A 12156-nucleotide genomic window follows, 5' to 3' on the forward strand; every position below is an offset into this window, starting at 1 on the left:
GTTTTAAAATTGAATCGAACTAAATTGGAATTGCTGATTTTCGTTCTTGGTTTTGGGAAATCAGAATTGATGATGATGATGATGATAGTATTATATGAACTTTCTAAGTATGCTTGTGTTTAAAATATTTTTGAAAAACAAAGATAATTTTCTTACAAAATATTTATATTTTGGGTATTTTTCAAGTAATACTCCCGATTTTTCTCAAATAGTACCCCTAATTAAAAAAAAATCCGTTTCTTAAAAGTTTACACGCCTATTATAGTATTTTGGCTTATTACAATCGTTTTGGTCTGTTACAATATTTTGGTTACCATAATAAAAACACTATAAAACGTATTTATAAATATTGTAAATAAGTCAAATGGAATCAAAAGATACTAGACCAGTACTATTTGACCAGTGGTCTTTATCGACCTTTTCTTTGGATACGATACTCTACATTCGTCCACCTGATGAGCATTGTATTTTTGGAGATCCATATTTGTGCATAAAAAAAAAGAAGAAGAAGAGATTAAGTGGCAAGCAGTTCAAATAAACTCTTACCTAAAAAGATTTTAATTCCTTACCATGAGGAGCTGGCTTAGGCCTACGTCGACGAGCCATTACCGGCTCATCTAAAGGATGGTGGTCGACTCAGATAGGGTCGCTGATAATATCCTAAATTATTTTATTTCCATCTGGTATCCGTGGCAACTTTCAATTAGACCGATTCAAGTTGATTGGCCAACTATGTCTTGAAAAAATAAAAAAAACCTTGTCTTTCAATCTAGAGGTCGGAGTATCCTTTACCTAACAATCGGGTCAAGATAAAGTATGCTAACTTTATGAAACATGAACTATAATCGATGATAAAATATAAAACTAGTTAATCATCATTTGTCAAGTCAATGTCATATCCGACCAATACCCTCGTATCCACAAATATCAAAGCCCAAAAGATTGCTTAGGTCAATTATCGAGTTGTCGAGTCATCCAGTTGCCTTCTTTGCAAAATATTCATAAAAATCAATGAAGACGGTTCAAGTTGGTTACAAACCAACGTCTTTGTAGAATATTTAAAGAAATATTCCTAGAAGATCTAAAGATAGTTCAGATCAATTACGAACTAGCTCTTTTATGAAATATTAACAAAAATATTCCTAGAAGACCATAAGGCAGTTTGGTAGGTTACGAACGAACTCCCCTATAGAATATTTATAGGAATATTCCAAGAAGATTAAAAGATAGTTTAGGTTAGTTATAAATTGTCTTCTCTACATAATCTTCATAATATATTCTCTTCCTTTCAGGTTAGTATAAAAATACATCCTTGGCTCCATATTAGGGAGGAGAGAAAAAAGAGGAGAAAAGGTGCAACTAAGGATTGACTCAGGAAACCACTCTCGACCTTGGTCTTTGTATAGGAATGAGGCTAAAGAAACCTCGCTCTAACTTATGAATTAAAGTCACATTGTACTGATACATATATCCTAAAAAAAATAAATTGAAAGTTGAATTGGAAGTTGAAAGTAGCCTAAAAAAAAAATAAACGAAGGGGAAATAAAGTCATGCCTCAAGTGCATTTGTATTGGTGCAAAATATGTGATGTAATATATAAGGTCGGTCACTAGGTTGAGCAAGCACTAGCTTGAACTCAATCGGAACATGATAGATCTCTCGAAGAATCTTTAGGTTAGAGGTCTTTATTGCTGAGTCCAAGTTAAAGGACTCTGCACTAGATGGCCAAGCTGCACCACACAATGGATTCATCACCACTAAGGGAGTGAGTAGCTTCCATTGGATAAGCCAAGGATAACATCCTATTTGAGTTCAAGGTGTTGGAGGAGGAAGCTGAGGAAGATATTGTAAACCTTAAGCTAGGTTGCTGGGTTGAGAGTTTGTTTGTAGTCTTTGATTGTGAGTGCAAGTGAGAAATCCTTCGAGCAATTGATGGGTATTTATAAGAGAGGAAGATAATGTTCTGCTTACCCAATCTTCCTTTTTACTCCTGATTGCTTCGAGTAAAGTATGACACGTGGTGCCATCAATATGGTTTAGGATGCATAACATTATTCTAGGGTCATAATAGTTAGACGAATCATTATCATGATTGTAATCGAATATGTCACAATCTAATTAATGGTCATATATCAGTAAGTCAATTTGCTATGACCCCTCTTTACTTTAGGTAGGTATGATGGGATGGTGTGCCTTGCATGTGGGTCAATTGAACCCTTGCCTCACCGTACCGTACGACGATGACACTGATAATATACACTATCGCTCCTAGTTATTTGACCCTATCATGTCATCGCATCAAGCCTTGTGGCCTTTCGTGTGTTATTGCACCTGGTTGTTTGACCTTATCGTACCATCACACTTGGCCCTATGATCCTTTGTGTGTCATTACGTTTGATCGTCTGACTCTATCACGCTATTACACTTATCCCTTTGACCCTTTGTGCATAAGTGTGGTTGTCTGACCCTATGGTGCCATCACACCTACGACCCGCACAAATGGTCATTTGACCAATAATACGTCACTTAGCACAGCTTCTCGATCCTTTGCGTATTGCCATCTTCAATTTTGTCTGAACCAGAACACCATCGTCCATTGATGGCCGGTAATTGTCGAAACGGTGCCGGTCGCTACTTAAATGCACTCGACCCCGGCACCACAGCCGACGGCACTCTTTCGCCGTATAGAGTAGAGTAGTTCCAGTCCAACATCCAAGTCCAAACAGCACGACCGCGAGAGCGGTTGATCAATCCGGAGATCCGATTCGATCGGATCTGGCAGAGGCGCGCGGCGATCCGTCCTTATTCGATGGGGGTGGCGGCCATGGCCGCCTTCATGGGAGTCCGAGACGCCATATCAACGGGCGCCGGCGGAGTGGCTGCATCGGTGGCGATGGCAGCTGGTGGATCTCCGGACGCTGCTCTGAACTTCGGCGACGGTGCCGTCCTTCCCTACTCGCTGGCCAAGGTGAAGGCTGCCCCTAGGGGCCGCGCATCCTCGTGGTCCTCCCTTCTCCTCCTCCTCGGCCGCACTCGGAAGCTCGCCAAGGTCCGGCTCCTCCTCGCCGCCGGTGTCCTGCTCGCCCTCGTCCTCCTTGCTAGCCCGGTGGGGCCTCTCATTGGGTGGAATCACCAGCCGTCTCCGTCCGCCTCCTCGCCCTCCAGGTATTATCTCACTGTCCCTGGGTCTCCTTCTATTCAAGTAGTATTTAGACGCCATCAAGTTGTCATTTTTAATACGGCTTGAAGAAATTTGGAAAATGTATTGTTTTATCTTGCTTCAATGACCTAGGAGTCCTCTTGTTTCAAGAATTTGTTCTTGTTTCGACTCTGATCTTGGCTTAATCTTTTATTTGAGATTGTAATGGAAAGTAAATAACAAAAAGAAAACAACTGTTCAGTTATGGGGGGTTAAAACCCCTCGTCGTTCTTGCCATTTTGGGACCATTTGTAGCTCAAAGTGGAAGACTGAATGAGGTCGGATATTTATGGAAAGGGAGAATCATGATCTTATTGCTTGTGGAAGATGAGCTGAACATTTATCTATTATAACAAAAAAACACCTTCCATAATTCTGAATCCAGCTTGACAGTATATTTACAATTCCTGGGACAATAAATTCCAAAATTGGCTGGATATATAGCTTATCTACTTGAAACTATGGAAAATGAAAGCGTAATTGTCTACCGGAAGCAACTGCTAGTATTTTGGTTCCTTTGGCATGACAGGTTGTCTATGGTCCATTTTAAGAGCCAAGACATGGACCATCATGTTCCATATGCAAGGCAGATATGAGATATAAATAAGTTGTATGGATCAAATTCTGGGAACTTGGATAGAATTTGAAATAGTGGAGAGCTTCACACCTAAAGAAAATAAGTCAAAAATAACAACAGAGATAGATAGAGAGAGTGGATGTGTGTTCTATCAGTAGCATTAAAGTTGATTAGAGCTTTTTTCTATAGGGGAAAGTTCAAAGGGAAGTGAGATCATGAGATGGGTAAATGGTTGTGAAATAGAATTATGACGAGTATTGATCAAATTGGTCCCACTACCATACTTGAAATTAAAATTGTTAGAAGACTGATTTAGGCTACAACATTAACCTCTACTCTTTCAGTTTATTTATCATGACTACTTGTCATTGGCCTGCTAAGAAGCATGGATCCTTACATATGCTTCCAATGTCTACGTTGGGACACATCCAAAAAAACAATTATTCTGGATATTTTATTATTGGATACTTCAAATAATATTTGTATTTCTAATCTATGATGCATGGGCACCAATGAGCCCATATAAATGCAACAGTCAGTTAAATCCTAAGAAAACAGATGTATCACAGCATGAATTTGGGAGCAAAAAAGTTATTAAAGCATTGATGCAAGCACAATACCCAGTATCTCATAAACATAAAGCCCAAAACTTGAAACTTGAAATGGATTTTACTATGATGGATTCATTGACAATTCTATGCTGTTGAAGAAGTAGCATAATTAGTGGAGGTTCTTGGAAAAAATAATTCAAGGTGGTCTTCTCGTAACATAGCGTAACATAAGTTCCAAAAGAAAAAGGTCCTCCGAAAATTTGATATGAAAATTGAGAACAATGAAGATATTGAGTGATTATAGAAGTATCTGAAGGTTACCTTCCATTTTGATATGATTGGCAATGAATGATGTACAAATGACACATGATATAAATCTTCTTGCGATGTGTTTTCCAATGGAGGTTAGGATTTTATACTTCTTTTGGTGTTCTTTTATCTTAGCAACTTTCTTTCTAGTTTCTATTGTGTCAGAAATTGCACAGACCTGCCAAAATTGGTGTCCATTTATGAGTTATTTGGACACCAAAATTAAAAATGCTATTCTCAGCTTTTAAGATTTTAATGGTATGCAATTGCATTATTAAATGTTATACTACTGCTGATTTTATTAATTATTTCCATCATCAAATTATAGATTCTTTTTCTCCACATTTGGTCCTTGTACTTATCCAAGTTGCTTATTGTACTTTAAGGGATGGCTACATGGTGCTTATTAACACTTGGAGGCGCAATTCTCTTCTCAAGAAAGCTGTGGCGCATTATGCATCGTGTCCAAAAACTGATGCAATACATGTAGTTTGGAGTGAGAATGACCCACCACCAGAGAGCCTTAAAACCTATCTCAGAAATATTATAATGTCACGGTCCAGGAACTCACAAAAGCCTAAACTCCAATTCGACTTGAATGAGGAGGATAATTTGAATAATAGATTTAAGCCAATTAACGGTTTAACAAATGATGCAATATTTTCTGTTGATGATGATCTATTAGTTCCTTGCTCTACACTGGAATTTGCATTCACAGTTTGGCAAACTACCCCAGACACGATGGTTGGTTTTGTTCCTCGCATGCACTGGTTGGATGAGGAGGTGAGTCATCTACTTTTTCGTGTGTTACATTTTGTCTGTAATCGTCTGGAAGATCAAGTTGTGGACTTCTGACAGATAACAAACCACTATAATATGCTTATTTACCCTTAAGATTTCCTTTCTATGCAGTCAGGAAAAGATGAATATTTGATTGGCTTATTTCATATGATTCCTTGCACTTGGATTTGGTAGAATTTGTGTCCTTTTCTCTATATTCTCAAGAGTGGATTTAAATACTAATTCAAAACTGGTTTCAACAACTTGTTCGACTGGTACGGTACTAGAATACAAGGCAGTTATTTGATCCTATACCAAAGGTATGTAATTCGCTCGGACTGGTATGTACCAGTCGTTGGTTACCAGTCCGGATGTGAACCGGCATATGGACTATCCAATATCGGACAGTCCACATGAACTACAAGGCTTACTTGGTGGGGGCAGTAAGCCTTGTGAACTGAACGGTAAGCTCGGTTCTCCATAACAATATCTTTTGAAGCTGGTTGGACATTACTCGATTGGCTAGGGCCATTGTTTGGATTAAGTCCAATCTGCTCCAAAACAAGTTAATTCATGGAACTACAAGATGATGGGAATTCAGTTTTCAAGATTCACAACAAATGAACACTAATGGGCCCTAGCTTTTACTGTTTAAGAGCTTTTAAAAGCAAGCTTAAGATAATTATCACCTAGGGACACATACACTATAGTAATCATCTCAAGTCACATGATCTCACCTAGGAACATATTCTGCCTCTAACATTTCATATTACAGAAGAACGGTGTGGTTTATTACAAATATGGTGGCTGGTGGTCAGTATGGTGGACAGGCACTTATAGTATGGTTCTTTCAAAAGCAGCATTTTTCCATCGGAAGTACTTGGATATGTATACTTACAAGATGCCATCAACAATTCACGATTATGTAACAAGAGAAAGGTCTGCAGTTGACAGTGATTACATTTTTACATTGATTTTGCATTTTCATCTGTTTACTCATATATGGTCTTTGCAGGAATTGTGAGGACATTGCAATGTCACTACTTGTTGCTAATGTCACTCAGGCTCCTCCCATCTGGGTCAAAGGTGACGTGGCGAATGCTCGATTTCATTATTCTATATCAAGAATTTCCTTTGTGTTTAGTGAAGAACAGACAATAGTTGTGACATCTCAAAACCAATAATGCATTGCCTTGAACACAAGTAACATTTGTTGAAATTATGTAAACTAATTATAATACAAGACAAAACATATTTTGGCAAGTTGATGATATAGATTGGTTGCTAATATATAACAATATAGTCCACGGACTGCTGCTCTTACCTCTTCCATCACAGCAATTCTATAACATCATTCCTGGGTCTCTCGTTGCTTTGGCAAAAAGCATTAAGGATAAATCACCAACCACTTCCCTACTGTTTGGATTTGATCAAGTACCTGTAAATTGATATTTTATGAGATTACCTTGATGATTTTAGCTGTGGTTACTCTGGTAGATTCCTGATTTCCCTTTTAAGAAACAAAAGATAGATGATGAGTACTCTTGCTATATACATTAGTATTACCTTTGCAGAATTCCTTAGAAAATAGATCTAGAATTGGACTATTATTTTTAAGCATCAAATATCTTGGAACCTCTTAAACACAATTATTCAACAAGTCTTTTGAAATTATGAAAAAGAATGCATGATTCTTTTTTTTTGAATTAGCATCTTCGGTTGACTAATATTCTAGTGTGTATTTCATAGGCAACACCTAGATGACATTACCATTTTTATACTCTACTCAAGTTACATTAAAGCCATCTTTTTTCTTCACTGGTACTTCTCTTGTATCAAGGGTAGCTATTTCCAATAAAAAATATGTTATGTAAAGCCAGATTGGATCTTAAATTGGAGATCCTTTAGGAAATTTAGGCCACGAAGAAGGCTTTTTGAATTACATGTACTGATGGAAAGCCCCTTGTTTACAAAATATATTTATTATAATGTTGAAGTGCCTTAGGATTATAGGAAAAAGACCAATGGCAGCCTTCAGCCATGTGTTATACTTAAACCTAAATAGTGCATGAGGCTCCCACTAATGTAAGATCTGAGAGTCACATATCATACTTCTACATTATATCTTAATATATTCGTCTATATTGGGCTAAGATGAATCTATTTGTGACCTCAAAATGAGCTGAAGTCTGGCTTCTGAGTTATAATACTGCTCTTTGGCATGGTTAATGATTTTAGTGAATACTATTTTCTATTTGACATTCTTTAGATGCATCAATTGTAGTGCCTGCACTCACATTATTATGGAGTTTTTTTTACAGGAAAGATACATGAGATTGGTAGCTATGGTATTAGCAGTTTGGCAGGCCATAACAAAAGGAGGAATAACTGCCTCAATGACTTCATTTCCCTTTACGGAGCTGTTCCTTTAGTTTCAACCAACATAAAGGCTGTAGATGCACAAGAAGAATGGTTCTGGTAAACGAAAGGTCATCCTCTGAAACTGCATTTATCAACATGCAAGTAGACAATCACCCATGTCCTGTTTCAATTCTGTTTATCTTCTTGCTTGGTCTCTGTGGTGAGGACCTAACATCTGCAGATTTTGCCACTGAATTCTTTCTTCATTTTAAATGTCCTGATCTTCTTACCTTGAGAGCATGGTAGGAACACTTCATTCTTTTTGCCAAAGCTGTGTTAGCAGACATTTGTTATACCTAAACAATGTTTACGAGAGTTATGAAACAACCACTGAATTTGAATTTAGTGACACAAACACTTTATTTCTATATTCCTTGGCATTGAAAATTTACTCTAGTGAATTTACATTGGTCATTTTTTTCAAGGATTGAATTGATCTCTGAAACCATGCTTTAGCACATCTTGAAATTGGAGTGGAGAAAGAAATAGCTCAGAGAAGCTTGATATTAAAATGTGGATTATCAGATGTTATATTAATTAATAATCATAGTGAACACCTAATCCTTAGAACATGACCTTTTGGATCTTGCCTTGATCAAACAATATCAGTATATTGTAATCTCATCCTTCCATCAACATAATGCATATTAGAAGAAGATATCACTATATTTTTAACATGTTCAAGCATTACACATAAATGTCTAGAAACATGAAAAAGCAAGTCAGCAAAACTTGACAAGAAATCAGCCATAGATGAGAAACATGGAGATTGTTTACTACAGTGAAGTAAATACAAATATACTGTTAGAGAGAGAGAGAGAGAGAGAGAGAGAGAGAGATTAATGGGGAATTCTCTCTCAAATCTGTAGGTTAACAGGAATGATTGTCTATATAGCTACCCCCAGTCTAAACCTTTGTTCTTGTGGTGGTAAGGTCATTGCCACTAATGATTATTGCTTTAGCTAATGTCGACCTGAGGAACAAAACCTGGGAAATGCGAATGTTATAATATATTCTATGGTGATGTATAACTTTGCTATTGATTGCAATGGGTTCTTAGAACCTAATGCTTATTGTGCAGGGATAGGGTATGTTATCATGGATAAACAAGGAATCGTTGCTGCTGGTTGTCCTCCTTGCTGTGTGCTTAGTGTCAAAGCAAAGCAGTTTCTGAAGGACTCAGGAGAGCCAGAATTGATGGCCTGAAGAATCTGTGAGATCGGATGCATTGTAAGTGATGAACTGACTCAATGGAAAAGTGGAATTCATTGAAGCCACTAGAAGTTCGATAGTTGAAGACGTTTGAAATTTGATATATGTTAACAAGAATGTAACTATTTTGGTTCACAACTTTTTGCAAAATTTGGTAGAACGGAACCATTATTGGCTGTTGAAATCAGCTTGCTTTTGGTATCTGGAAACATTTCTTTGTCCCTATATCGGACGGTTGATAGAAGCTCTACTTTAAAAAAAATAAAAAAATAATTGTATTAAATAACATGTATGATACTCGCGTATGAATTTGAACTACCTATCATCGAGACCCAGAAGCTATACTTTAATTTTAAGATTAAAAAGAAAAACGAAAGCACTTGTGAAATATATATATTTTGAGTTTTTAATTGATAAGAAAAATTATTATCGATGTTTGAGTCGACCCAATGTAATCTAAACTCTAGATAGGAGTGTCTTGAGGTAAAAGTGTGGAGCTCCTAAGGCATCACCTACACGATATTTGGAGAAATTTTTTATTTGAGTTAGTGATCGAGGTCTTTTTATATATATGAATTATTTTTTAGAAGAGAGCCCCTCGGTACGACACTTAGGATTATCTTTTATACCTAGCTTTAGAAGTGACATCCTATAATTGCTCCATTATCTCTCTCTTGACGTTTTTTCTTAACTTAAGTCAAGTTATCTCGACTCATATGCCTTAAGCACATTTTGTCCTATGCCTCTGTCATAATATTTTTTTTTTTATACGGGTTGAGTTGTCCTAACTCACACATCTCGAGCACATTTCGCTTTGCACCTTTGTTATGGTAGGTTTCTCTTGGTGTTGGTCAGGTTATCCCAACTTATGTCTTGGACAAATTTTGCCCTACGCTTCCGTCGTGATAGATTTCTCTTGGCACAAGTTGGGTTTTTCCAACTCATATACCTTTGGCACATTTTGCCCTATGCCTTCACCATGACGGATTTCTCTTGGCATAGGTCGAGATTTCCCAACTCATACGCCTTAGGCACATTTTGTTATACATCTCTGTTGTAGCGAATTTCTCTTAGTGTGAGTTAGGTTTTCTTGACAAACATGCCTTGGGCAAATTTTACCTTGTACCTTCGTCATAATGGATTTCTCTTGGCATGGATTGGGTTATCCTGACTCACACGCCTCATGCATATTTTATCCTATGTTTTCGCCATGGTGGATTTCTTTTGTGAGAGTTGGGTCTTCCTGACTCATGCCTCGGGCACAATTCACTCTATGCCTCAGTTGTGATAGATTTATCTTAGTATAGGTTAGGTTTTTCTAGGTCACACATCTCGTGCACATTTTGCCCTACACCTTCACCATGACGGATTTCTCATAGTGTGGATCGGGTTTTCCCGACTCACATGACTTAAAGCACATTTCGCCTATAGTTTTGCTGTGGTAGAGATTTCTTAGCATAGGTTGAATTTTTCTGATTCACACGCCTTAGGCACATTTCGCTTTGTGCTTCCATTGTGATAGATTTCTCATGGCCTGGGTCAAATTTTCTCAACCCATATGCCTTAAACACATTTCGCCCTCTGCTTCTACCATGATGATTTTTTTTTTGGTGTGGGTCAAGTTGTCTTGACTCACACACCTTAGGCATATTTTGCCTTACACCTCTATTGTGACAGATTTTGAGTCCTCCATCCATCGTGGCAGGTTACAAGTCATCTCTGCACCATAGCGAATTTCGAATCTTCCTCTCGTCATGGTAGGTTGTAAGTCCTCCCTCCGTTATGGCGAATTTCTAGTCTTCCCTTTGCCATGGTGGATTTTAGATCCTCCCTTTGTCATGACAAATTTTGGATTCTGGATGTTTTTAAGCCCTCCCTCCACCATGGTGGGACTTAGGTCCTCCCTCAATCATGGTGAGCTTTAAGTCATCCCTCCGTCGTGGTGGATTTTGGATCCTCTTGCTATCGATGTCTTTAGAAATTTTTCCTCAAATGGACACTTGTCTTGATCATAGGAGGAGAGATATCAGCATTCCTTTATAAATCCCCTCCCATTATAGGACAGGATTCATTCTTCTATTTTCTATTTGAGCATCTAGAAACCCCAACCTTCGGAGCCTCCCTAGAAGCTTTCAATCTCACCCCAGGGCCTTCTTATGAGGGTTCTACATGTTGCCCCTATTCCCGGTAGGGTGGGCTGGTCCGTAAGTCTCTCATCCCGGTATTAGTCCTACAACCAACTAATCAATCATCCTGTTATTTCGTCTTAGGTCAAGATATCTTTTTTCTCTCATACAAGTTCCTTTGATTGTCAATCGGTCGAGATTTGTGCTTTGTCTTTGAACAATCCAAGAGCAGAGGAGGTCACGTCCTCCTCTTCCTTGAAGGAGGCATCTCCCATTAACCCGAAGATTTTTCGGGACTTAGAGTTTATGAAAAGTTTATATGACTATGATTTAGTGATGAGCATGCTTCTCTTAGATCCCTTGTGAACGATATATTGTATTTCTATCTAGTTTGACCTACAAGTGGCCCAACTCGGTTAGTGCCCTTTTGATACCACACTTATGTCTTTCTGCTTATCTTGCGACGCTCTCAAGTTGAAACTCCATCTTCCCCTCCATTCAGTGATTGTGTGCTACCTCCGATGGTGAGGGATATTTATCTTCTCAAATGGTGTCAAACTCATGTTGTTACCTAATAGTGTTCATTGGAGAATGCCAACGTGCCTATATTACTCTAACTTGTACTCTCTTTACTATTTATTTTCAGTTATGTAAGGGGAGAAATAGCTATCAGTTAACTGCTCAAGTGGGGTTTCAAGATCAGTGATGCCCCTTCCAATAACAATGGTTGGAAGGAGTGCTTTTTCTTCATGAGTTAAAGTCGAGATTGGGGATTCAACCTCACTTGATTAGAACATTATATTGATAACACCCCTCCCTTCTTATCGGATGAGAAGGCAAATCAAGTGCTTTGACTGAGGGACATACTCTTTTCCTCTAAGGTAGTTCAAAAGATATATGAAGGCTAGTTGATCGACATGGGTCTCAGCCCTGCTCCTCGGGGTACGACTCGAACCTCCCATCGCTTCACTTGACTTTTCT

At 38.1% G+C, this 12156-nt stretch overlaps 1 protein-coding gene across 3 annotated transcripts; it reads left to right on the forward strand.

Annotated features, from left to right (window-relative positions):
* Positions 1–2494: 2494 nt before the first annotated feature.
* On the forward strand, positions 2495–9289 carry LOC135585131 (glycosylinositol phosphorylceramide mannosyl transferase 1-like). 3 transcript variants are annotated; one of them, XM_018831136.2, is made up of 6 exons: positions 2495–3165; positions 5023–5419; positions 6192–6355; positions 6432–6502; positions 7738–7894; positions 8919–9289. In XM_018831136.2, the coding sequence occupies exons 1-6, from the start codon at positions 2810–2812 to the stop codon at positions 8941–8943; spliced, it is 1170 nt and encodes a 389-aa protein (XP_018686681.2). In that variant the 5' UTR covers positions 2495–2809; the 3' UTR covers positions 8944–9289. The 3 variants fall into 3 exon arrangements, with proteins under 3 accessions (XP_018686681.2, XP_064982785.1, XP_064982784.1); XM_065126713.1 differs by having other exon boundaries at positions 2496–3165; positions 7738–7905; XM_065126712.1 differs by having other exon boundaries at positions 2496–3165; positions 7738–9289.
* The last annotated feature ends 2867 nt before the right edge of the window (positions 9290–12156 follow it).

The sequence above is a fragment of the Musa acuminata genome, chromosome BXJ2-9, assembly GCF_036884655.1.
Source record: "Musa acuminata AAA Group cultivar baxijiao chromosome BXJ2-9, Cavendish_Baxijiao_AAA, whole genome shotgun sequence".
NCBI classification, from domain to species: domain Eukaryota; kingdom Viridiplantae; phylum Streptophyta; class Magnoliopsida; order Zingiberales; family Musaceae; genus Musa; species Musa acuminata.

Bases quoted from the DNA above. Each gene is read 5' to 3' on its own strand.
- LOC135585131 (XM_018831136.2), top strand. From the start codon at position 2,810: ATGGGGGTGGCGGCCATGGCCGCCTTCATGGGAGTCCGAGACGCCATA. The intron at 6,356-6,431 runs GTCTGCAGTTGA...TGGTCTTTGCAG, and splicing joins GATTATGTAACAAGAGAAAG to GAATTGTGAGGACATTGCAA. The intron at 7,895-8,918 runs GTAAACGAAAGG...CTTATTGTGCAG, and splicing joins GCACAAGAAGAATGGTTCTG to GGATAGGGTATGTTATCATG.